The following is a 27,972-nucleotide window of genomic DNA, read 5'->3' on the forward strand; positions in this document are numbered from 1 at the left end:
GTCTACATCACCTCCCTCATCACCACCATCACTGTACTCATCATCAACAATCCCACCATCATCATTTTCACAGTCTACGTCACCTCCATCATCACCACCATCACTGTGCTCATCATCAACAACCCCACCATCATCATTTTCACAGTCTACATCACCTCCATCACCACCATCACTGTGCTCATCATCAACAATCCCACCATCATCATTTTCACAGTCTACGTCACCTCCCTCATCACCACCATCACTGTGCTCATCATCAACAACCCCACCATCATCATTTTCACAGTCTACATCACCATCATCACCACCATCACTGTGCTCATCATCAACAATCCCACCATCATCATTTTCACAGTCTACGTCACCTCCCTCATCACCACCATCACTGTGCTCATCATCAACAACCCCACCATCATCATTTTCACAGTCTACATCACCATCATCACCACCATCACTGTGCTCATCATCAACAATCCCACCATCATCATTTTCACAGTCTACGTCACCTCCCTCATCACGACCATCACTGTGCTCATCATCAACAACCACACCATCATCATTTTCACAGTCTACATCACCTCCATCATCACCACCATCACTGTGCTCATCATCAACAACCACACCATCATCATTTTCACAGTCTACATCACCTCCATCATCACCACCATCACTGTGCTCATCATCAACAACCCCACCATCGTCATTTTCACAGTCTACATCACCTCCATCACCACCATCACTGTACTCATCATCAACAACCGCGCCATCATCATTTTCACAGTCTACATCACCTCCCTCATCACCACCATCACTGTACTCATCATCAACAACCCCACCATCATCATTTTCACAGTCTACATCACCTCCCTCATCACCACCATCACTGTGCTCATCATCAACAATCCCACCATCATCATTTTCACAGTCTACATCACCTCCATCACCACCATCACTGTGCTCATCATCAACAACCCCACCATCATCATTTTCACAGTCTACATCACCTCCCTCATCACCACCATCACTGTACTCATCATCAACAATCCCACCATCATCATTTTCACAGTCTACATCACCTCCCTCATCACCACCATCACTGTGCTCATCATCAACAACCCCACCATCATCATTTTCACAGTCTACGTCACCTCCCTCACCACCACCATCACTGTGCTCATCATCAACAATCCCACCATCATCATTTTCACAGTCTACATCACCTCCATCACCACCACCATCACTGTGCTCATCATCAACAACCCCACCATCATCATTTTCACAGTCTACATCACCTCCCTCATCACCACCATCACTGTGCTCATCATCAACAATCCCACCATCATCATTTTCACAGTCTACGTCACCTCCCTCATCACCACCATCACTGTGCTCATCATCAACAACCCCACCATCATCATTTTCACAGTCTACATCACCATCATCACCACCATCACTGTGCTCATCATCAACAATCCCACCATCATCATTTTCACAGTCTACGTCACCTCCCTCATCACCACCATCACTGTGCTCATCATCAACAACCACACCATCATCATTTTCACAGTCTACATCACCTCCATCATCACCACCATCACTGTGCTCATCATCAACAACCACACCATCATCATTTTCACAGTCTACATCACCTCCATCATCACCACCATCACTGTGCTCATCATCAACAACCCCACCATCATCATTTTCACAGTCTACATCACCTCCATCACCACCATCACTGTACTCATCATCAACAACCCCACCATCATCATTTTCACAGTCTACATCACCTCCATAATCACCACCATCACTGTACTCATCATCAACAATCCCACCATCATCATTTTCACAGTCTACATCACCTCCATCATCACCACCATCACTGTGCTCATCATCAACAATCCCACCATCATCATTTTCACAGTCTACATCACCTCCCTCATCACCACCATCACTGTGCTCATCATCAACAATCCCACCATCATCATTTTCACAGTCTACATCACCTCCCTCATCACCACCATCACTGTGCTCATCATCAACAATCCCACCATCATCATTTTCACAGTCTACATCACGTCCCTCATCACCACCATCACTGTGCTCATCATCAACAATCCCACCATCATCATTTTCACAGTCTACATCACCTCCATCATCACCACCATCACTGTGCTCATCATCAACAACCCCACCATCATCATTTTCACAGTCTACATCACCTCCATCATCACCACCATCACTGTGCTCATCATCAACAACCCCACCATCATCATTTTCACAGTCTACATCACCTCCCTCACCACCACCATCACTGTGCTCATCATCAACAACCACACCATCATCATTTTCACAGTCTACATCACCATCATCACCACCATCACTGTGCTCATCATCAACAACCACACCATCATCATTTTCACAGTCTACATCACCTCCATCATCACCACCATCACTGTGCTCATCATCAACAACCCCACCATCATCATTTTCACAGTCTACATCACCATCATCACCACCATCACTGTACTCATCATCAACAACCACACCATCATCATTTTCACAGTCTACATCACCTCCCTCATCACCACCATCACTGTGCTCATCATCAACAACCCCACCATCATCATTTTCACAGTCTACATCACCTCCCTCATCACCACCATCACTGTGCTCATCATCAACAATCCCACCATCATCATTTTCACAGTCTACGTCACCTCCATCATCACCACCATCACTGTGCTCATCATCAACAACCACACCATCATCATTTTCACAGTCTACATCACCTCCCTCATCACCACCATCACTGTGCTCATCATCAACAACCCCACCATCATCATTTTCACAGTCTACGTCACCATCATCACCACCATCACTGTGCTCATCATCAACAATCCCACCATCATCATTTTCACAGTCTACGTCACCTCCCTCATCACCACCATCACTGTGCTCATCATCAACAACCACACCATCATCATTTTCACAGTCTACGTCACCTCCCTCATCACCACCATCACTGTGCTCATCATCAACAACCCCACCATCATCATTTTCACAGTCTACATCACCTCCATCATCACCACCATCACTGTGCTCATCATCAACAATCCCACCATCATCATTTTCACAGTCTACATCACCTCCATCATCACCACCGCCACCATCATCACCATCACCTCGACCATTATGGACAGGGCCACAATCCTCACGTTCACCGCCGACCTCATCCGCCTTCACCTCATCTGCCTTCCCCTCCGTCACCATCACCATCACCATCATCACCACCATCACGGTCACTGACAGTATCACAGCAGCTGGCATCCATTCCGGTCCCACAAAGTACACGATGCTCTCCACCACGGTGTCCTTCCGGCCGGCACTTCTGATGCGTCCACAAGGCACCAGGGAGCGTGTGGCAGACTATGGAGGAGGTGACATAGCTAAGCCACAGTAGGATGTGTGAGGTCGTAGAGTGGGGAGAAGGGGCAGGAGGAAGGAGAAGGCATGTGAGTTCAGGACGGCTCCTGCAGGGTCTGCTGTGGACGTCGAGAAGTCTAGAGTGAGCAGCTCAGAAGGAGGAGAGACACCGCCCCCCCCCCCCGAAACATGCACAAGTCTAGAGCTAGGAGGAGGAGGGGACCCCACCCACAGGGCTTTCGGCACCTAAGGCAACAGCGTGGGCAGTCCAGAAAGTGGTAGACCAGCAGGACGACGGGTCACGGACCAGGGGGTAAATAGGAAGAGTAGTGAGTGGCATGCACGTTTCCTTGGTCACTCAGTCCTATCCGGCTCTGTGGGACCCCATGGACTGCAGCCCGCCAGGCTCCTCTGTCCAGGGGATGTCCCAGGCAAGAACACAGGACTGGGTTTATCATTTCCTGCTCCAGGGCATCTCCCCGACCCAGGGATGCAACCCGCGTCTCCTGCATCGGCGGGCCAGTTCTTTACCAATGGCACTGCCTGGGAATCCATCACACTACTCTATATAAAACAAACAACAATGACCTACTGTAGGCAGAGAGAAAAAATGCTCCAGATTCTCTAAGAACCAACAGGGGGAAAGAATCTGAAAAGAAATAACACGTATATGTGTAACTGTATCGCCGCACGATATACCTGAAACTAACAAGATATGCTATAATTTTAAAAATTTAGAAGAAAAAAAAATGATATGAGGAGAGGTGTGAAATTGGCTGGGAAGACCCTGTTGATGCTGAAAAGCGTAGAACGCTGACACAAAGGAAGGGATGCCCACCTCCTCTGAAAAACAAAGGACAAGCACTTCCCTTGTGGTCCAGGGGCTAGGACTCCGACCTCCCGATGCAGGGGACCTGGGTTCCATCCCTGGCCAGGGAAATTAGGTCCCACATTCTGCAGGTGAAGATCCCAAGCGCCTCAATTAAGACCCAGAGCTGCCAAAGAAATATTAAAAGACACACACCCATATCCAGTTGCAGAATTTTCCATCATTCCCAAGTGGGACTCTGTCCCCAATGAAACACTGACTCCCCGCATCCTCCTGCAATCCCTGGAGCCCACCCTCCTAGTTCTGTATCTATAAATCTTACTCTTGTATCCAGTGTGTGCATGCTCAGTCATGTCCAAGTCTTTGCAATCCCATGGACTGCAGCCCGCCAGGCTCCTCTGTCCGTTGGGATTCTCCAGGCAAGAATCCTGGAGTGGGGTGCCATGCCCTCCTCCAGGGGATCTTCCCAAGCCAGGGATCAAACCCACTTCTCTTTTACCACGAGAGCTGCCACGCTCCTCTAGGGGCGTCCTAGAAGTGGAAATCCAACAGAATTTGCCCTCTGTGTCTGGCTTATTTCACTCATCATCATGACCTCGAGCTTTACCCACATAGAAGCAGCTGCCAGAATTCCCTTCCTCATGATGGCTGATTCCCTTGTATGTACATTTCATTTACTGTCTCATCCACGGATGATATTTTGTGAAGGGATCGCCTCCCCCCCCAACATGTAACCGATAACGGCGTCTCTCTGAATTTAGCAGTGTTAGTCGTTCAGCTCTTGGCGACCCCATGGAATGTAGCCCACTAGGCTACAATAGAATCCATGGGATTCTCCAGGTAAGAATACTGGAATGGGTTGCCACTTCCTTCTCTGGAACTTAGGGTCCACTCAAATGCATCAGCCTCCCGCCCACACCCAGAATGTGCTGAGCGCCAAAAAATTGATGCTTTTGAACTGTGGTGTTGGAGAAGACTCTTGAGAGTCCCTTGGTCTGCAAGGAGATCCAACCAGTCCATCCTAAAGGAGATCAGTCCTGAATATTCATTGGAAGGACTGATGCTAAAGCTGAAACTCCAATCCTTTGGCCACCTGATGGGAAGAGCTGACTCATTGGAAAAGACCCTGATGCTGGGAAAGAGTGAAGGTGGGAGAAGAAGGTGACGACAGGATGAGATGGTTGGATGGCATCACCGACTTGATGGACATGAGTTTGAGCAAGCTCTGGGAGATGGTGATGGACAGGGAGGCCTGGCGTGCTGCAGTCCACGGGGGTCGCAAAGAGTCGGACACGAGTGAGCGACTGAACAACCCCTGAAGGAATCTTAACAACATCCCCAGTGCCATTTTACAAGCAGGTGATCGTGGCATTTGGTCTGAATGGGGGAAATCATTCGGTAGGGAGGGTTCCCAAGGACAAGTCCACCCTGGAAAACCCACGACGGGCATCGTTTAGACACTGCTTGCCACTGCAGGCCGCCACATGGACTTCTTCGGAAGGTCTGCAACGTGGATGCCTGAAAAGGCACAACAATCAAGTCCTCGAAACGAGAACCCTCCGAGGACATGTTGGGGCAGGAGCCTGGCAGGCACGCGCCCACGCCTAGGACGAGGGTCAGGCAGACGGCCAAGTCCTAAAAAGCCCTAAAAAGCCCCCGCCCTGCCGTTCCATCCCCACCCCGCCCCACCCACGCGGGCGGAGGAGTGGATTGCCAGCGTGAGGCTGGAACAAGGGAAGAGCTGAATGCCCTCCCGAGTGTAGCCCGGCGAGTCCTAGAAGGCGGATTCCAGGCGAGGAGGGGGCGGTTCAGGACACGCACAGGTGGGCTGCCCATTGCCCAGACAGGGAGACCACTCTACCCGGAGCTCCAAGACGGAGGTGTGGCCACGCCTGCCTCTGAGCAGCTGGCATCCTTGTCGGACCCCTTGCAGCTGGTGGGCCAGCTTCACCCAGCGGGCGAACCATCACCCAGAAGAATCGCTCCATGTCGAAGCACACGGCAGAGGAGAACCGGAGGCGGTCCCCTCGGAACCGGATTCCTGGAGACCTACATTCAATCCCTCTGGACTCCTCCTGCCTCTCAGAAGCCGTCTTTGGGCTTCTCTGCTGGCACTGTTGTCTGGTCACTCGTCCGACTCTTGGCCACCCCCTGGACTGTAGCCCGCCAGGCTCCTCTGTCCATGGGATGCTCCAAGGCCAGAATACGGGAGTGAGTGGCCATTCCCCTCCCCCAGGGGATCTTCCCAACCCAGGGATTGAACCCACGTCTCCGGCATTGCAGGCGGGTTCTTTATCATTAGCACCACCTGGAAAGCCCACACACCACTATATAGAGAATGAACAGCAAGGATCTACTACATAGCACTGGAAATTCTACTCAATATTCTCTCAGAAACCAACCCGGGGCAACAACCTGAAAAGAAATACGTGTATATGTGTAACTGAGTCGCTGGGTTGTATCGCTGAAACGAACCTGATGCACTTTCACCCTGAAACATTTTTCAAAAAGAGTATGAGGAAAGGTGTGCAATTGACCGGGAAGAGCCTCTTGATGGTGAAAGGTGTACATCGGTGATGCAAAGCGAGGGACGCCTACCTCCTTCAGAAAGCAAAGTGCAGGGCACTTCTCAGCGGCTAAGAACCCGATCCCCCCAAGCTGGGGGCCTGGGTTCCACCGCTGGTCAGGGAAGTAGAATCCCACACGCTGCAAGGAAACCTCCCGCACGCTTCAGCGAGGGTCCCAGAGCCCCTCTGCCCCAGCTAAGATCCGGCAGGGGCAAACCATAAATATTAACAAACAAAGCAAAGCACAGAAGCACGTTTAGTGGGATTCACCACCAGGGAGTTGCCGCGGGGCTTGTGTGAGTCACCAGCGAAATGTGCAGAGACAGGCTGATCTTCCCGGCCTTCCTCTGAAGACTACGTCACTCAGCCATTTCCATCTGAGTCCCTCTGAGTACTAGCAAACCATTTTGCTGTTTGTTTTCTAGCGCTAGGGGTTTTATTGGTATTTTAGGGGTGGCTCTTTTTTTTTTTTCCTTCTTGGTAAATTAGCACGACTGTTTCCTCCAAATGAGAGAGCTTTTAGCTGCATGTAATTACTCAAAACCAGTATCTGTTTCCACTTGGGTTCATTGGAACGTTGTTAAGTCATTTTCCTGTTTGTTTTGTGGAGTTGGGTTTTTTCCCATTGGTATTGTGGGGTGGTGCAGAGTATTTTTGTGTGGTTTTTTGGTAAATTAGCATGACTATTTGGTCCAAATAAGAGAGGTTTTATTAGCATGCAATTACTGAAGAGCAATATCCATTTAGGCTCCCTTCATAGCTCAGTTGGTAAAGAATCTGCCTGCAATGCAGGAGACCCCAGTTCGATTCCTGGGTCAGGAAGATCCCCTGGAGAAGGGATAGGCTACCCACTCCAGTATTGTTGGGCTTCCACGGTGGCTCAGCTGGTAAAAGAATCCATTTGCAATGTGGGAGACCTGGGTTCGATCCCTGGGTTGGGAAGATCCCCTGGAGAAGGGAAGGGCTACCCACTCCAGTATTCTGGCCTGGAGAATTCCATATAGACCGTGGGGTTGCCAAGAGTCGGACACGACTGAGTGACTTTCACTTTCACTTTCCATATCGATTTCCATTTTGCTGCTTGTTTATGTCGTGTTGGGGGTTTATTGGTATTTTAGGGTGGCATGGGTTTTTTTTTTTTTCCTTTTTTCTGGTAAGTTGTGATTGTTCAGCCAGCCCTGTTCGACTCTCTGTGACCCCGTGGACTGCAGCACGCCAGGCCTCCCTGTCCATCACCAACTCCCAGAGCTTGCTCAAACTCATGCCCATCGAGTTGGTGATGCCATCCAACTGTCTCATCCTCTGTCGTCCCCTTCTCCTCCCGCCTTCAATCTCTCCCAGCATCAGGGTCTTTTCAGATGCGGGGAGCACGGTTTCAGTCCCTCATGCGGGACGATCCCACATGCCGTGGGGGACAGCTAAGCCCGTGCATCACGGGAACAAGAGAAGGCACCGCGGGGAGAATCCAGAACATCGCAACGAGAGAGGAACCCCACGCCCGCCGCAACTGCAGAAAAAGCCGGAGCGGCAGCAAAGACCCAGCACGGCCAAAAAGCATGAATAAATAAATAATTCTATTAACAAAAAACAAACAAGAAGCGGAAGGAGGCGGATGTACCTGCTGGTAGGTACGTCCGAAGATTCCTGAGCGGACACGGGCCTCGGAGGACCCTGGGGGTGGACAAGGAATGAAAACGCGGCCTGATTTCACCAGGAACACTCTCCCTCACGGGTACCTTTGCACCGGCCAAGGAGGACCAAAGACCCTCAAAGAAAAGCTCCAGCGCAGAGACACGGCCCCGCTCCCCAAAGCCGCTTCCATCAGCCCCACCGGGAGCGCGGACGCAGAGCAAACCCGGAGCGCCATCTCTCTGGGGAGACGGGTCCGGTACCTCGGTCGTTGAGCGTGTCCTCTTTTATCCTCCTCACGACCTCCTGGGCTTTGCTGTCATTATTTCCGGCTAGAAGGGAAAGAAGGACACGCGACTCAGAGGAAGAACACCGCTCCACGGTGATGCCAAGAAGACTGTGGGCCTGAAACGGCTGATGGAAATGTGCCACTGGACATAGAACTTTCAAAGCCCATTGGTCCAGTGAACCCCCCCACTCACGGGAGGCTGGAGCTGTCGAAAGCACCATGAGGGAATGCGTGCAGTCCCGTGGTTAGAGCTCCACCCGTTCGCTGCCTGGATGCAATCCCTGGTGGGGGGAACCTAAGACCCCGCAAGCCACTGCAGGGCCAAACAGAAAAATTAACAGAACAAAAGAAAGGGTCAGTCGCTGAGTCGTGTCCGACTCTCTGCGACCCCGTGGACCGCAGCACGCACGCCAGGTTTCCCTGTCCTTCACCCTCTCCCAGAGTTTCTGCAAATTCCCGTCCCCTGGGTCGGCGACGCCATCCGATCATCTCATCCTCGGTCACCCCCTTCTCTTCCTGCCCTCAATCTCTCCCAGCATCAGGGTGGCGAACCCAGGGAGAACAGACACGCTTCTGGCTCCAGCTGGAGATAGAGAAGCGAAAAGTGGCAAAGGACATCTTCGGGGGAGGTGAACGAAAAGGGATTTAGAAACCGCCGCCGCCTTGGAAAAGTTCAAAGCAGCAGACATCAAGAAGACGCAGCTGCAAAAGTCATTTGCAACTCAGGCGCCTGAAAGAAATAATTGTTGTGTGGTTATGACTGGTTTGCTCAGAGATTTTTCCTGCAAGCGGGGGCCAGGGGTACGGGGGGAAAGAATGAAGGTCTTCCATCTCTAAACGCTGGAGGCATCAAAGACCACCACCGCTGAGAAAGAGAATTCAGGGCTGAGTGGGGGACATGGGCGTGTATGAGCTTGTTTCTGAAATGGGTACAATTTTTTAAAAACTGTATTTATTTTAAATGAAACAAAAATGAATATTTTTAACGATAACAGGGACAACACATGAAGAAGACAGACATCATAAACCATTAGACTCCTTAACGGCAAAGAAACGAACATGCATGCAGCGAAAATCAGAAGGAAGAGAAGGGAAAAGAAAAAAATAAACAACCATAGTGAGTGAGACGTGTTATTAAAATGCCATCTGCGACCAGGCTGCCTTGCAGGGTCAGGCCACATGGGCATCGAGGGCTGGCATAGCTGAGGCTCCAGGGAAGGGAGAAAGAAGCCGGAAGGATGGGGGGAGGGATAGTCAGGGAGTCTGGGATGGACATGGACACACTGCTGTATTTAACATGGAGAACCAGCAAGGACCTGCTGGACAGCACAGGGAACTCTGCTCAATACTCTGTAATAACCTGATGGTCACCAGGGGGAAGGATGGGGGAAGGGACAGTCAGGGAGTCTGGGATGGACATGGACACACGGCTGTATTTAACATGGAGAACCAGCAAGGACCTGCTGGACAGCACAGGGAACTCTGCTCAATACTCTGTAATAACCTGATGGTCACCAGGGGGAAGGATGGGGAAGGGATAGTCAGGGAGTCTGGGATGGACATGGACACACGGCTGTGTTTACCATGGAGAACCAGCAAGGACCCGCTGGACAGCACAGGGAACTCTGCTCAATACTCTGTAATAACCTGATGGTCACCAGGGGGAAGGATGGGGAAGGGATAGTCAGGGAGTCTGGGATGGACATGGACACACGGCTGTGTTTAACATGGAGAACCAGCAAGGACCTGCTGGACAGCCCAGGGAACTCTGCTCAATACTCTGTAATAACCTGATGGTCACCAGGGGGAAGGATTGGGGAGGGATAGTCAGGGAGTCTGGGATGGACATGGACACACGGCTGTGTTTACCATGGAGAACCAGCAAGGACCCGCTGGACAGCACAGGGAACTCTGCTCAATACTCTGTAATAACCTGATGATCACCAGGGGGAAGGATGGGGGAAGGGATAGTCAGGGAGTCTGGGATGGACATGGACACACGGCTGTGTTTAACATGGAGAACCAGCAAGGACCTGCTGGACAGCCCAGGGAACTCTGCTCAATACTCTGTAATAACCTGATGGTCACCAGGGGGAAGGATTGGGGAGGGATAGTCAGGGAGTCTGGGATGGACATGGACACACGGCTGTGTTTACCATGGAGAACCAGCAAGGACCCGCTGGACAGCACAGGGAACTCTGCTCAATACTCTGTAATAACCTGATGATCACCAGGGGGAAGGATGGGGGAAGGGATAGTCAGGGAGTCTGGGATGGACATGGACACACGGCTGTGTTTAACATGGAGAACCAGCAAGGACCTGCTGGACAGCCCAGGGAACTCTGCTCAATACTCTGTAATAACCTGATGGTCACCAGGGGGAAGGATTGGGGAGGGATAGTCAGGGAGTCTGGGATGGACATGGACACACGGCTGTGTTTACCATGGAGAACCAGCAAGGACCTGCTGGACAGCACAGGGAACTCTGCTCATACGTAGACAGACACGACTATATTTAAAACAGATACACAGGCAAGGATCTACTGCATAGCACGGGAAACTAAATGCAATATCTTGTAATAACCTATAGTGGGAAAAGAATGTGATAAAAGAATATACAAACGCACAAATATAACTCTACGACTCTGCCGTACACCAGAATTTAAGACAACATTGTATACCAACTACGTGTGTCTATTAGGTCGCCTCAGTCGTGTCTGACTCTTTGCGACCCTGTGGGCTGCAGCCCACCAGACTCCTCTCTGTCCTTGGGATTCTCCAGGCAAGAGTCCTGGAGTGGGTTTCCATTCCCTTCTCCAGGGGATCTTCCCCACCCAGGGACTGAACGCGGGTCTCCTGCACTGCAGGCGGATTCTCTACCGTCTGAGCCCCCAGGGAAGCCTGAGCCCGACCTCAGGCTGTAGCTAATGTTGCGTCTGCATCTGCTGAGGACTAACGAGCATATCCGGAAACACTCCCCTGCAGGAAGCAAGGCGCAGACTCAGTGGCTCTGCCTTGCCCTCCACCTCTGTCTGGGGGCGGTCACGTTTTATACAAGCCACACGGCAAGGGTTCAAGGGCAGCAAGTCAGGCGAGAAGGGCAAACTCCCACATGCAGATCTGCTCCGTGAAGGAGGAACCCTGCTCACCAGATTGTAAAGCTCTGCAGGAAGGAACAAAAGTACCCTTTGTTAGGAAAAACAAAAAAAGATACTGACCCCAAATTAGGGCCAGTGAACAGTGGACCTGAAGCTAAACCTGGTTCATCTCCTGCTGTAAAAAAAAATAAGTTTCATTGGAGCGCAAGGCCTGCTCATTGCTAGTTAATCGGAAAGGAAATCAGTCCTGAATACTCATTGAAAGGACGGATGCTGAGGCTGAAACGCCAAGACTTTCACCACCTGATGCGGAGAGCTGACTCCTCGGAAAAGACCCTGATGCTGGGAAAGATTGAAGGCAGGAGGAGAAGGGGGCGACAGACGATGAGATGGCTGGATGGCATCACCGACTCAATGGACGTGGGTTTGAGCACAGTCTGGGAGTTGGTGATGGACAGGGAAACTTGGTTTGCTGCAATCCGTGGGATTGCAACGAGTCAGACACGATTGAGCGACTGAACAACATTTGAAAGAGGTAAAACCAGACCTATAGTACAATTTTTCTCAAAACGGACACAACCAAAGGGATTAATTAAATGCAAAGGATGTCCGGAAAAATGTGACCAATATTATATTTTGTTTTGTTTTTTTTCAAAGCTCATCTCCCTGTATCTTTTTTTTTCCAGCTGATTTAAACAGCTGCAATATTCACCAATGTAAACTGAGTTGACTTGAAGGCTCTTCACTTTCCTAGCAGAAGAAAAGTCCCTTCATTTCCAAAGCCGATGTAGGGACCAAAATAAGCCGTTAGAAAGCCTCAAAAAGACGAAGGGGAAATTGAGAGCGTCCTCTGCGTGCGGCTACAGAAGATGCTTGAAATCAGCTAGGAGCTGACTCCGTGACATCACAAAGGCACATACTGAAGTCCTTGACCCCCAGGACCGGAGAATGGGCTGTATTAGGAGATGAGAGTCTTCAAAGAGGGGATGAAGCTGAAACAAGGTCAGGAGGCTGGGTCCTGATCCCATAGGACCAGGGTCCTCATAGGAAGGGGTCAGGACACCGACATACACAGAGGGACGGCCACGTGAGGACTCGGGGAGCAGACGGCCGTCCACACGCCCAGCAGGGAGGCCTCGGGAGGAGCCGGCCCTGCACACACCTGGGCCTCAGACCAGCCTCCAGGACTGCAAGAGGATAACCGGGTGCTGTTTCATCCAGCCGGTCTGTGCTGTAATTTGTTATGACAGGTCCGGGAGGCTAACCCACACTTATTGTCATTGATTGCAGTGAGTCACACAGGTAAAAAAAAAACATGATCCCCATTAAAGGAGAAGCTAGACTCCTATCCAAAAAAATACAGAGTATCACAATTTCCTGTCTGTTTCAGGTTTTCAGTGTCGCCCGTTAACGCCTTCTGCACCGGCTGGCTCTGTTGTTGAGTCGCTAAGTCGTGTCTGACTCTCTGCGACCCCCGTGGACTGCAGCCTGCAAGGGTCCTCTGTCCATGGGGATCTCCAGGCCAGAACACTGGAGTGGGTGGCCATGCCTTCCTCCAGGGCATCTTCCCGGCCCAGGGATCAAACCCAGGTCTCTGGTGTCTCCTACACAGGCGGATTTTGTACCGCTGGGCTGCCTGGGAAACCCCCCACCCCCCCGCGGATTTGTAACCACGCCGATAGCTCCATAACAGAGAGGGAAACGAGGGCACGCCTCCCAGTCTCTCTAACACGCGAGGGGCTGCACAAAGGAACCCTCACCTATGATGACGTGCATGCCCAGCTTCGCCAGCTGCTTTGCGGTCGAGTATCCAATGCCATCGGTCCCTCCGGTCACTATGGCAACACGGTCGGGTTGCGGGGAGAAGACTGCAGAAGAAGAAAGAAAGAGGAAAAAAAAACAAGGTTTAGAAGCAGAGCACCCGTCGGCCCACACGAAGTCACAAGAGAGGGCGCGATGCCAAGGGGAGCTGTGGTTCGATGCCTGTGGTTTTGTTCTGTGAATTATTTACAGGCTCAGGATGGGACAGGGTAACACAGGACCTTCGCCCTGACCGATGACTGCCTGGACTTCCCGGGGGGCGTAGGGGTAAAGCAGCCATCTACACGGGTTCAATCCTGGTCTCCAGACCCCCTGGGGGAGGAAATGGCGACCCACTCCAGTATCCTTGCCTGGAGAATCCCACGGACAGAGCAGCCTGGGGGGCTACAGTCCACGGGGTCGCAAAGAGTCCGACATGACTCAGTCACTGAACAACGTATTCCAATGGGCTTCCCAACTGACTCAGTGGCAGTGGATCGTCCTGCCAACACAAGAGACTCGGGTTCGATCCCTGGGCTGAGAAGATCCCTGGGAGGAGGACGTTGCAACCCACTCCAGTATCCTTGCCTGGAGAATCCCATGGACAGAGGAGCCTGGCGGGCTGCAGTCCGTGGGGGTCTACAAAGAGTCGGACACAACAGAGCGACTCAGCCCACATGCGTAACAACAGCCTGGTGTACACACCTCACAAAGCCTTGCTCAATCCCCACAGACACCTCTGCAGGAATGGACGCCGCCAACATGACGTGCAGAAAGGCTGAGATAAGGAACATAGCCAGGGACCCCGGGTTGAGAGTCCTGGATGAATCCTCTCGGATCAGGCTGTCTGTGTTGTAACCTGGAGGTCTAACATCTGCACACACTTTCTTTCTCAAGGGCGCTTAGGAGACCCGAGTGCCGTGAATGTACTGCACGTCGTTTCTCTACAACGTTCGGACACGGCATGAAAAACGCAGAGCATCTCACAAAAACCATGGACGCTATGACTGCTTTAACCACTGACTTTTGCACGAGCCAACATGGATCCAAATACGTGAGAATGCAGGTTGATGTTCTGACCTAAAGCTTGCTGTTTCCCACTCACGGGTGGAGAGAACACACGTGGAGTTGTCTAGACGGGGAGATGGGGTAGGGGAGGGAAGGGATGGCCGCTTGGGCTTCGAGGATGCAAACTGTTGTATGTAGGATGACTAAAGAGCAAGATCCTACTATATGGAGCAGGGGACAGTATTCAATACCCTGAGATAAACCATCACGGAAAAGAATGCGTAACAAGATGTGTGTGTATGTCTGCATGGATATATATATATAGAAGCTTCCCAGGGCTCAGTGGTAAAGAACCCGTCTGCCAACGCAGGAGACGCGGGTTTGACCCCTGGGTGGGGAAGATCCCCTGGAGGAGGGCATGGCAAACCCACTGCAGTATTCTTGCCTAGAGGATCCCACGGACAGAGGAGTCTGGAGGGCTACAGTCCATGGGAGAGGGGTGGGTGCAGGTGGATGGAGGCCCGGAGTCTGGGAGCCCCTTCCAGGCAGGGGCAGGGCTGAGTCCTGGACGGACGGGTCACTTTGCATTTGAGCGGCTAGCTGCTAGGTGAGTGAGTGGCTACGTGTAGGAAGTGGCTGGTCCTAGGAGATTTACTACAAGATCAACGCTGGTCAGTTCAGTTCAGTCACTCAGTCGTGTCCGACTCTTTGTGACCCCATGGACTGCAGCACGCCAGGCCTCCCTGTCCATCACCAACTCCTGGAGTTTGCTCAAACTCATGTCCATCGGGTCGGTGATGCCATCCAACCATCTCATCCTCTGTCGTCCCCTTCTCCTCCTGCCCTCAATCTTTCCCAGCGTCAGGGTCTTTTCCAATGAGTCAGCTCTTCACATCAGGTGGCCAAAGGATTGGAGTTTCAGCTTCAGCATCAGTTCTTCCAATGAATATTCAGCACTGATTTCCTTTAGGATGGGCTGGTTTCACTGATTTCCTTTGGATCAACATAGCAAACATGAATTGGGTATGTTCTCTGTCTCCTTTATTTTACAAAATTCTTTTTCTTCACTTAAGTATACTTGATTTACAATATTTTTATAAGTTTAAGCAGTACAACAGAGTCACCATTTTTAAAAAGTTATACTCCATTTCTGTGTATGTTAGTTGCTAAGTCGTGTCTGACTCTTTGAGACCCCACGGACTGTAGCCCTCCAGGCTCCTCGGTCCATGGGATTCTCCAGGCAAGACCACGGGCGTGGGTTGCCCTGTCCTCCTCCAGGAAAGCTTCCTGACCCAGGGATCAAACCTGTGTCTCCTGCATTGCAGGCGGATTCTTTACCGCCGATCCACCAGGGAAGCCATAACAAACACCATTAGGACATCTAAACAGCGTCTTTGAAAACACGAAATTAGATCCGTAACTCCTAAGACACATCGAAATAAACTCCAAGGGGAAAAAAGCTAAACACTGAAAATGTTCAAAGAATGCACAAATTTACCTTTAACCTCAGACCAAAAAACACTTCTGCTAATTCTAAGGCAAAACACCAATTTCACACCAAAAAAAAAAAAAAATGTACATTTTTGGGGAAAAAAAAAAAATCCACCAAGGGATTTCCCTGGTGCTCCAGTGCTTAAGAATCTCTGCTTCCATTCCAGGGAACGAAGGTTCAATCCGTGGTCAGGGAACTAAGATCCCATATGCCTGGCAGCACAGCCCCCCAACATTAATTACTTTAAATAAATTTTTACAAAAATACCATCAGCAAAGTCAGACAGATACGATGAACTGGGACAAAGTCTGCAACTCCCATCGCATTCAAAGAACGGTTTTCCTAAAACGCAAAGAGTTCTGAAAAAATCAAGAAATGACAGACTCTACAGAGACGAAGGACAAAAGCGTTTGCTGACATAAAAACACATTTAAGAAACTTCCCTGGGGGCCCAATGATTAAGCCTTCGCCTTCCAGTACAGGGGTTGTGGGGTGGATCCCTGGTCAGAGAGCTAAGATCCCACATGCTTTAGGGTCAAGACCCCAAAACTTATAACAGAAAAAATATTGCAATAAAATCAACAAAGAATTAAAAAACAAAAAAAACTTGTGACCCCCATGGACTCTAGCCTCCAGGCTCCTCTGTCCATGGGACTTCCCAGGCAAAAATACTGGACTAGGCTGCCTCCTCCAGGGGATCTTCCTGACCCAGGGATCAAACCCGTGTCTCTTACATCTTCTGCACTGCAGGCATATTCTTTAATGCTCGAGGCATCGGGGAGGCCCCAGAAATGATGCTGCAACAGAATCAGTAAACACTTAAAAGAAACTTCAGACAGAAACAATATTATAACAAATACAGTGAAGTGAAGTGAAAGTCGCTCAGTCGTGCTGGACTCTTTGCGACCCCATGGACTGACTATACAGCCCATGGGATTCTCCAGGCCGGAATCCTGGAGTGGGTGGCCTTTCCCTTGTCCAGGGGATCTTCCCGACCCAGGAATCAAATCGGGGTCTCCTGCATTGCCAGTGGATTCTTTACCCACTGAGCGATCAGGGAAGCCCCAAACAAATACAGTACAGGCTTTAAAACAATAAAAATACATTTTAAAAAATTTAAATGCTTAAAAATTAAATAACAACAGAAAAAAAAAAAGTACTGAAATGGCCCTTTCAAAGCACAGGTCCAACTTTACACCTAGTGAGGGATGTGTTAATAGCTAACAAAACCTGCAAGATACCATCTGAGCCGGCACGCTGGTGAAGAGTTCAAAGACATCACGTTCTCCAGCGTGGCCACGGGGACCACGCCCTGACCTACAAAGTGGATGGGAGTGCAAAACGGCTCAGTCCCCGTCGGGGAAAATTGTGTAACATCTGCCCCCAGTGACGCGTGATTCTACCGTTCGATCTCACAGTCACTTCTAGGAACCAGCTGTGAAGAGGCCAGGTCAGATGCCAACTTAGGGCCAAGCCTCTTTGCAACAGCGCTGCGTCTACATGCAGAAAAATGTATCAGCCACCTGCCACTGAGGCTAGTTTGGTCTCCAAGCCGTATCTGACTCTTTGTGACCCCACGGACCGTCGTGAAGTTACGGAGACTAAACCCTACACGTTCTTGCAAGAGCTTTGTATTTTTAAACCCCCCTTTAAAGGTCTGTGACCCATTGAGAGTTAACGTAAGGGTCTATTTGTAACCGAGGCTTCCCGGATGGCTCGGTGGTAAACGACCCGCCCAGCCAAGGCAGGAGACGCGGGTTCCAGCCCCTGATCTGCGGATGATCTCACACGCCACGGGGGCAACAGCTGGGCTCCAGGGCCCGGGACCTGCATCTCCGGAAGCCCGTGTGTCCTAGAGCCGGGTTCCACAAACCGGGAAGTCCCCGCAATGACAAGCCCACACCCTCCAGCCAGATGCCAGCCCCTGCTCTCTGCAAGGAGAGAAAGCCACGTGGAGCGACCAAGACCCAGCAGAGCCAAAAGGAAATCAATCCATAAAAACTAATTTAAGAAAAAAACCGAAAAGGCAGCTCAGATCTTGGCAAACGGACGGTTGGCAAAGGCAGCGCGTCTGCAGGGCGAGCCGCGGTCCCTTGCGGGCTATGTTTAGACACTCCGCGGTCACGCTTCCAAGTGTCTAACTCGGAGGGCTGACCTCACGGCTCGGGGATGGGCAGCAGCTCGGGAAAACAGCAACATGCCAGGGCTCCATTCGCCCAGCGCGCGACACGTGAGGCCGCCCCTAACTCCCAGGGAAGCGCAAACCTGACCCGTCTCTGCCTGCTGTTCGGTCGCTGGGTGCAGTCCGGCTCTGCGGCCCCGTGGACTGCAGCCCGCCAGGCTTCCCATTCCTCCACCATCTCCCGCAGCTTGCTCAAAGCCATCCATATTGGATCTGTTTCTTTTATCTTAACTTTGTACTCTTTTGCTTTGAGTTACGAATGTTGCCCAGAGCCTGAAATAGATGGGACAGTTCACTCTCAGGGTCTGATCTTTAAGGGCATAACCCTTTTCCACTCACAGAGAGATTTAAAAAGTTGCAGGAGAGAGAATGACCTTTGTTTGGTCGGAGACTTATAGTAACATTATAGACAGGATAGTTCATTGTTAGGCTCTGACCTTTAGGGGTATAACATTCATAGATAAAAAGTTGCAGAGTAGAAAATTAAAATTTGTCTTCTTGGAGGTTCATAGGAGCACCATAAAGACATCCTCAGTCTCAGCTCTTTCCCAGTATAACCCTTTTCCATTCATTAAAAAAGTTGCAGAGTAGAGAATAACCTTTGTTTAGTTGGAGGTTTGCAGGGACATTATAAATAGGGTTGTTCATTCTCAGGCTCTGACCTTTAAGGGTGTAACATTCATAGATAAAAAGTTGCAGAGTAGAAAATAACATGTGTCTTCTTGGAGGTTCATAGGAACATCATAAACAGGTTCTCAGTCTCAGATCTGTAGGAGTATGACCCTTTTCCATTCACAGAGAGATTTAAAAAGTTGCAGAATAGCGGATAACCTTTGTTTGGTTGGAGGTTTAGAGTAACATTATAAATAGGCAGGAGAGTCCATTCTCAAGGATCTGACCTTTAAGGGGACAACACGCTTCCACTCCCCGGAGAGCTAAGAGGCTGCAGAACAGAGAAAAACACTTGGGTTATTGGAGGTTAAGGGGAGCATCGTCATGGACATGGATTCCTGAACCAAGTACTTTGCAGTCCCTTCCTCGCCTGGCCCTGAAACATTCAGGAGGTTCAGGATTTGAGGGCACCAGACACCTGCCTCCTCGCATGACCCTGCAGGAAAGCTCTCTCTGCTCCAAACGCCAACATTTCGGCTTGTCCGTCTTCACTGTGCATTGGGCAGACAGAGTTGATTTCAGTAACAGAAAAGGAAGGTGTGTGTGTGACAACTGAGTCATAAAATCAGTAGAAGACGTGGTGACGCTGGCTGTTTTTCCGCGAATGATGAGAAAAAGCAATCAGGAAAGCAAGGACGGCTTTTCTAAGCAAGACGCAGACACTGTGCAGGAAATCATCTATCCCTCGGACCACGAAAGGATTGCTTCATCCCATGGAACCAAAACTGCCTCAGCAAAAGGAAAAACAGAGAGCGTGCCACGTAGGAAGAAGGTCGCGTTCTTTGTCTATAAAGAGTTCTTGCAAAATAATTTGAGAACATTTAACAACTCTGCCGAAAAGAGAAAAGAAGGAAATGAACAAGAAATTCACCAAGACCGGAAATGAACAAGAAATTCACCAAGACCGGATGAGACACAGATGCAGACAAGGATGTTGGAACTCGCTCAGTCGTGTCTGACTCTCTGTGACCCCGTGGACTGTAGCTCCCACCAGGCTCCTCTCTCCATGGGATTCTCCAGGCAAGAATCCTGGAGTGGGTTGCCATTCCATTTTCCAGGGGATCTTTCCGACCCAGGGATCAAACCTGGGGTCCCAGCAGTGAGAGCACCAAGTCCTGACCGCTGGTCCACCCACCAGGGAACTCCCAGGAACTGTTTGTAAAAAGTCTAAGCTCATGCCTTCATTAAAAAAAAAAAAAAAAGACTATAGCCTTCTTAAAGTATAAAGCAAGGAGATCAGATCAGTCCATCATAAAAGAAATCAACCCTGAATAATCATCAGAAGGACTGATGCTGAAGCTGAAACTCCAATACTTGGTCCACCTGATGGGAAGAGCTGACTCATTGGAAAAGACCCTGATGCTGGGAGGGATTGGGGGCAGGAGGAGAAGGGGGCGACAGAGGATGAGATGGTTGGATGGCACCACCGACTCGATGGACATGAGTTTGAGTCAACTCTGGGAGTTGGTGATGGACAGGGAGGCCTGGCGTGCTGCGGTCCCAGGGCTCGCAAAGAGTCGGACACGACTGAGCGACTGAACTGAACTGAACTGAAAGTATAAAGCAAAACGCAGCTTCCCTGGTGGCTCAGTGGTAAAGAATCCGCCTTGCAACGCAGGACACACGGGTTCAGCCCCTGGTCCGGGAGGATCCCACATGCCAGGGAGTAGCTAAGCCCGATGAGCCACGACTCCGGAGCCTGAGATCTAGGGCCTGGGAGCCGAAACTACCGAAGCTTGCGTGCCCTGGAACCCAGGCTCTGCAACAAGAGAAGCCCCCGCAGTGAGAAGCCCCCGCTCGCTACAACTAGAGAAAATAAATACCCAAATACATGAAATTAAAGAAAAAAAAAGAAAACCTCAAAACAAAGAACTCGGCCATCTTGGCCCCTGTCCAGTTATGTTGAAACGACCCGAGCTTTGTGGCTACTTTTAGAACTGGGCGCTGACTCCGCGCCCGGTCCCTTTTTTATCAAATACCGGCGGCTGGACACCCGGCCGAGGCTCCTCGCTGTCACGAGACAGAAGTGGGCGCCAGATACAGGGGTTTCGAAAGCCCAGGGCAGCGGGAACAGCGCCTCCCCGTCTGTTATCTGTGAGGTTCCTGGACTTTGATTTATGTTCCGCATTTCCTATCTCCTGCAGACACGTGTAAGCCGCTGTGAATTCTCTGCGAGAGCACGCAGGTCGTCTGTTCACTGCTTCACCCCTTAAATCTTTGCTCCCGTGCTCCCCTGGGAAACAACAACAGAAGTCTGCCAGGAGAGCACCAGGAGAACATAAGTCCAAGCCACGGTGAGTTACTGGTTCAGAACTGTGAGGATGGCTGCTACATCACGTGGAGGAAGGAGAGGGGAAGACGGAAGGGGAGTGAGAAAAAAGAAGGAGGAGAAAAGAAAGAAAATAAGGAGAAAGAGGTAAAGAAAGAAAGGGAGAGAGGAGAAAAGAAATAAAGGGACAGAGGGAAAAGAAAGAAAAGGAGACTAAGACAGGGAGGGAGAAAGGAAGAGAGCATAAAGTTAGTGAGGAGGTACAGAAATCAGAACCCGCCTGCAACGCTGACGCGGGTGTAAGCCAGAGTGACCACGCTGGCAAAGAGTCTGACGGCTCTTCAAGAGGTTAGACATGGAGATGCAAGAGCCCAGCTGTGCCACACCAAGGTGTCAGTCCATCCCAGAGAAATGAAAACATGCATCTGCTCAAAGACGCATGGTGAGGCTTGATTCAGAAGAGCCTGATTCACAATAGCCAGAAAAATGAGGACAGCCCAGGTGTGGATGGATTGATGGATGGATGATGGGTGGATTGATGGACGGATGATGGGTGGATTGATGGATGGGTGGATCAGTGGATGGATGGATGTTGGATGGATGGATGGGTGGGTGGATGGATGATGGATGGATGGGTGGGTGGGTGGATGGATGATAGATGGATGATGGACGGATGGATGGATCAGTGATGGATGATGGATGGATGAATGGATGGATGGGTGGGTGGATAGATGGATGGACGGATGATGGATGCATGATATAGATGGATCATGGATGATGGATGGATGGATGGTGGGTGGATGGATGGATGGAAGGATGATGGATGCATGATATAGATGAATGATGGATGGATGGATGGATGGATAACGGGTGGGTAGATGGATGGATGGATGGATGGATGGATGGACGGATGGATGATGGATGGATGGATGGGTAATGGACAGATGGATGATGGGTAGGTCGATGGATGGATGGATGGGTAGCTGGATGATGGATGGATAGATGAGTGGATGGATAGATGGATGATGGATGGATGAGTGGGTGGATGATGGGTGGATGATAGATGGATGATGGACGGATGGATGGATCAGTAATGGATGATGGATGGATGGATGGGTGGGTGGATGACTGGATGGATGGACGGATGGATGATGGATGCATGATATTGATGGATGGCTGGATGGATGGACAGATGGATGATGGATGCATGATACAGATGGATGATGGATGGATGGATGGATAATGGGTGGGTAGATGTATGTATGGATGGATGGATGGATGGATGGACAGATGGATGATGGATGGATGGGTGGCTGGATGATGGATAGATGGATGGATGGTGTATGATGGATGGATGGATCAGTGGATGGATGGATGGATGGATGGATGGTGTATGATGGATGGGTGGATGAGTGGATGGATGGATGGATGGATGATGGATGGATGATGGGTGGATGAGTGGGTGGATGATAGATGGTGTATTATAGATGGATGGATGGGTGATGGGTGGATCAATGGATGTACGGATGGGTGGATGGATGATGGATGGATGGGTGGTTAAACAGCATAAGGTCCATCCACACGGTGGAATATGACGCAGCCATGAAAATGAGTGAAGGTCTGACACAGGCTACAGTGTAGATGGACCCTGAACACACGATGTTCAGAGACAGAAATCACAAGAGAAAGGCCATATATTTCATGACCCAATTTATACAAAAGGCACAAATAGGCAAACGCACGGAGACAGAGTGTACACTGGTGGTTTCCAGGGGCTGGAGAGGAGGCAGAAGAGTGAGGAACAGCAGGTAAAAGGTACGGGAATCTTTTTGTGGTTGTTGTTGGTTGCTAAGTCGCTTCTGACTCTTTCACGACCCCGTGGACTGTAACCCCACGAGGTTCCCCCGTCTATGAGCTTGCCCAGGCAAGGACCCTGGAATGGGTTGCCATTTCCTGCTCCAGGAGATCTTCCAGACCCAGGGATTGAACCTGCGTCTCCTGCATTGCCAAGATTCCTTACCACTGAGCCATCTGGGAAGGAGGTGATAAAAAGAAGTTCAAAGGTGACAGAGTGGCGGTGTTTGTCCAACTCTGCAAATACCCTGAGGACCGCTGAATTGCATCGTAGAAAGGGCGCATTGCATGGTGAATAGAGTCTTGGTTTAAATTGGGGGAAACGCCGTGGTTAATCATGAGTAACGGGGAGTGAGTGTGCACTCGGAAATTCTGGCATCCTCCTCACAAATGAATAATAACCTATATTACCCCCACTTTCCTGGTGCTGGTACCAACACTGTCTACTTTATTATGCATGTGTATATCGTGCGCTGAGCCCTCAGCCGTGTCTGGCTCTCTGCGACCCCATGGACTGTAGCCCGCCAGGCTCCTCTGTCCAGGGGGACTCTCCAGGCAGGAATACTGGAGTGGGTTGCCAGTTCTGTCTCAAGAGTCCTCCAGATTGAGAGGAAATAATGTTAAAGTGATGCGTGTCTGCCCTCCTAACTCAACTGGCCACAGTATTCTGTTTTCCTGAATCACACCATCACAAAGAAAGGCTGTGTCGGTAAACCATGGTAATTAAGACGCTTACACGTCTCACTACTGAGAATCTACTGACAACTGCATCACAGGAAGCGGACTTGAACGATCAAGCGTCCACTTCGGACACTGTACCCGCCAGTGGCCTGTCTGGTGACCAGGGAAGAGGAACACGACGGTCATGCATTCCGGGGACAGAATGATCTACAGGCATTAAGGCGGCAGAGCAGAGGGGGCAGGGATGGGAAGGCCTAAGACACGGTTAGATCACATCATCTATCCATCAGTCCTCAAAGGAGGCTGGCAGAAGAGGAAGCCACCCCACAGAGCTGTCCAGACCTTACGTTAAAAAGGTACCTTTTCACATAAGACCTCACATGTCTCTACCGATGACCCAATTTCGTCCTTTTTCACGGGTGAGTAATATTCCGCTGTGTGTATGTACCACATTTTTATCCACTCATCTGTCGACGGACGTCTAGGTTGCTTGTATGTCCCAGCTATTGTAGAATAGCGCTGCTGTGAACATTGGGGTGTGTGTGTCTTTTTAAATGATGGTTTTGTCTGGCTATGTGCCTAGGAGTGGGACTGCTGAATCACATGGCAGAATTGTTTTTAGTTTTCTAAGGAAACTCTATGCTGTTGAGTCTGCATCCGTTTACATTCCCACCAACGGTATAGCAGGGTTCCCTTTTCTCCACACTCTCTCCAGCATTTATTGTTTGTAGATACTTTTTTGATGATGGCCATTCTGACCCGTATGAGGTGGTACCTCATTGTCGTTTTGAGGTTAATTTCGGTTCATTGTACAGCAGAAAAGAATACAATATGTGAAGCAAGCATACCCCAATTAAAAAATAATGACGTTAAATTGAATATCAAAAATTTTCTTTAAGTTACTCGGTGCTGTGAGCAGTGGTCTGAGGAATGATAGTGTCAATGTGTTGTTACACATGTCACATTTTCCAGTGAGTTTTGTCAACAGACCCCCGTCTCCCCGGACACCCCGAAGAGAAGGCTCATTGATGTCCACCCGCATCTTCCAAATGAACAGAGGACAAGAAGAAAACAGTGTCGGTGGGAGTGTCTACAGGCAAATTCTGCAACCTCCTTGGCCATACGCCACGTAACACCAAAGGAAAAGTTTTCACAGGCACGGCCCCTCTTCAGAATTCTTTTGTAATGAATACATCTCAGGCATATTTTTTAAACCCTAAATAAGCCCAAGTCCTCTGGATATTCCAAGTGAGCAGGAAACTTGCTTTTGGGGGAAACACAACCATAAGCTGAAGGAGCAGACGGCAGGGTCCCCAGAAAATTGTACTGAACTGTACGATTTAATGGGTGGGTTATTTGTCAGTAATCCTAAGGGAAGTCAACACTGGGTGTTCATTAGAAGGACTGAAGTTAAAGCTGAAGTTGCAATCCTTTGGCCACCTCATGCAAAGAGCTGACTCATTGGAAAAGACCCCGATGCTGGGAAAGATTGAAGGCGGGAGGAGAAGGGGACGATGGAGGATGCGATGGTTGGATGGCATCACCGACTCGATGGACAGAAGTTTGAGTAAACTTTGGGAGTTGCTGAAGGACAGGGAGGCCCGGCGTGCTGCAGTCCACGGGGTCCCAAAGAGTTGGACAGGACCGAGCAACTGAACAACAAGGACAGTAGGCTGGAGACTGAGAAACAGCTGAAGTTACAGCTCAAATCCCAAGATCATTAAAAGGCAGGATTCCCACTTCTTTAGGGAACCTCAGTCTGTTTTCAAACTGAGATCGTCAACTGATGTGACGAGGCCCACCCACATTATGGTAGATGATCTGGTAAACTCAAAGTCTACTAATTTCAATTTTTTTAAGTGGGGCCATTTTGATAGTGTTTATTGAATTTGTTACAATACTGCTTATGTTTTGGGTTTTTTTTTTGGGGGGGGGGGTTCTTGCAACGAGGCAGATACTGGTTGCTACAACGAAGTTACCCAAACGAGGTGCTTTAAGCCACAGGCGTGATTCTCAGAGTCCTGGAGGCTGTGGGTCTGAGATCACAGTGAGGGTACATTCGTTGCCAGGAGGCAAAGCCCTCCTCCTGGCCCGCACACCTGCACACTTGCTGTATCCTCGTGTGATGGAGAGACAGCTGTGGCTTCCCTTCCCCCCTCTCACAAGGACACTCATCCCATCATGGGGACCCCACCCTCATGGATTCATCTAACCCTCATCACCTCCCAAAGACGCCCCTCCAGATTCCAACTACCTCCCCTTCGGGGGTCAGGGCTTCCATATATGAATTCTGGGGGGGATACAGAGCAAGCTCACACCGTCTCAGCTGGAGGTGTGGACCTGGGGAGGCGGGAGGTGAAGGAGGAAAAGCAGGGCTGGGGGCTACCTGGGAGGTCTTCTCTTGAGCCGTCAGCAGATGCCTACCTACTAGCCATCACCCATGGCTGTGCTGTGTCCCCCCGTTATCCCGCCTTCCCACCCCCAACACACGCCAACCCCTCACTAGGCTGATCAGGTCAAAGCCAGGCAGAGACACCTCCGGCGCTTCCCAGGGGCGCCCCTTCTGCAACATGCCCGGCACACAAACTCGATGCTGACTCGGGTACCACACCCACACCCTCTCTGGGATCCCAGGCCAGGCTCCTTCCCAAGGCCGAGCACGGTGCGGCAGCCCCGGGCGTTCTGGACACACACCCTAAGGGTGGCCACCGGGGTCCCAGGCATGAGATCCTAGATGCCAGCGGGAAGGGAGGTGACCCAGTTACTGCTTCCCAGAGCTGGTCCTCCCACATGGCATTCTGCCGCCTGGAGACCCTCATCTGGGGACAAGCTGGAGATCCCCCCCTTCAGCTGAGTACCAAGCAGAGACCCTCATCATCTGAGCCCTATCTGGAGACCCACGTGGAGATCCTCATCTGAGCCCCACATGGAGACCCCCTCATCATCTGGCTCCACCTGGAGACCCCCCATCATCTGATCCCCACCGGCAGACCCCATCATCTCAGCCCCGTCTGCAGACCCCCGCCATCTGAGCCCCGCCTGGAGACCCCCATCTGAGCCCCGCCTGCAGACCCCTGTCTGAGCCCCGCCCGCAGACCCCCATCTGAGCCCCGCCCACAGACCCCCGTCGTCTGGGCCCCGCCTGGAGACCCCCATCTGAGCCCTGCCTGCAGACCCCCATCTGAGCCCCGCCCACAGACCCCCGTCGTCTGGGCCCCGCCTGCAGACCCCCATCTGAGCCCCGCCTGCAGACCCCCATCTGAGCCCCGCCTGGAGACCCCCATCTGAGCCCCGCCCACAGACCCCCATCTGAGCCCCGCCTGGAGACCCCCATCTGAGCCCCGCCTGGAGACCCCCATCTGAGCCCCGCCCACAGACCCCCATCTGAGCCCCGCCTGGAGACCCCCATCTGAGCCCCGCCTGCAGACCCCCATCTCAGCCCCGCCTGGAGACCCCCGTCGTCTGGGCCCCGCCTGGAGACCCCCATCTGAGCCCCGCCTGCAGACCCCCATCTCAGCCCCGCCTGGAGACCCCCGTCATCTGGGCCCCGCCTGGAGACCCCCGTCGTCTGGGCCCCGCCTGGAGACCCCCATCTGGGCCCCGCCTGGAGACCCCCATCTGAGCCCCGCCTGGAGACCCCCATCTGAGCCCCGCCTGCAGACCCCCATCTCAGCCCCGTCTGCAGACCCCCATCTGAGCCCCGCCTGCAGACCCCCATCTGAGCCCCACCTGGAGACCCCCGTCGTCTGAGCCCTGCCTGGAGACCCCCATCTGAGCCCCGCCTGCAGACCCCCGTCTGAGCCCCGCCCGCAGACCCCCATCTGAGCCCCGCCTGCAGACCCCCGCCGTCTGGGCCCCGCCTGGAGACCCCCATCTGAGCCCCGCCTGCAGACCCCCGCCATCTGAGCCCCGCCCACAGACCCCCGTCGTCTGAGCCCTGCCTGGAGACCCCCATCTGAGCCCCGCCTGCAGACCCCCGTCTGAGCCCCGCCTGGAGACCCCCATCTCGGCCCCGCCTGGAGACCCCCATCTGAGCCCCGCCTGCAGACCCCCGTCTGAGCCCCGCCTGGAGACCCCCATCTGGGCCCCGCCTGGAGACCCCCATCTGGGCCCCGCCTGCAGACCCCCATCTCAGCCCCGTCTGCAGACCCCCATCTGAGCCCCGCCTGCAGACCC

The 27,972-nt window shown here is 51.4% G+C and overlaps 1 protein-coding gene across 1 annotated transcript in view; it reads right to left on the bottom strand.

Annotated features, from left to right (window-relative positions):
- DHRSX (dehydrogenase/reductase X-linked) overlaps window positions 1–27,972 on the bottom strand; it is a 143,255-nt gene that overhangs the window by 89,631 nt on the left and 25,652 nt on the right. Inside the window, exons 2-3 of the mRNA XM_065914889.1 lie at window positions 13,599–13,706; window positions 8,715–8,783 (exon numbers count right to left, since the gene is read on the bottom strand). Of these exons, the coding sequence (XP_065770961.1) occupies window positions 8,715–8,783; window positions 13,599–13,706 (177 nt within the window). The remainder of the gene's footprint in view (window positions 1–8,714; window positions 8,784–13,598; window positions 13,707–27,972) is intronic.

Source organism: Muntiacus reevesi, chromosome X (genome assembly GCF_963930625.1).
Source record: "Muntiacus reevesi chromosome X, mMunRee1.1, whole genome shotgun sequence".
Classification (NCBI taxonomy): Eukaryota; Metazoa; Chordata; class Mammalia; order Artiodactyla; family Cervidae; genus Muntiacus; species Muntiacus reevesi.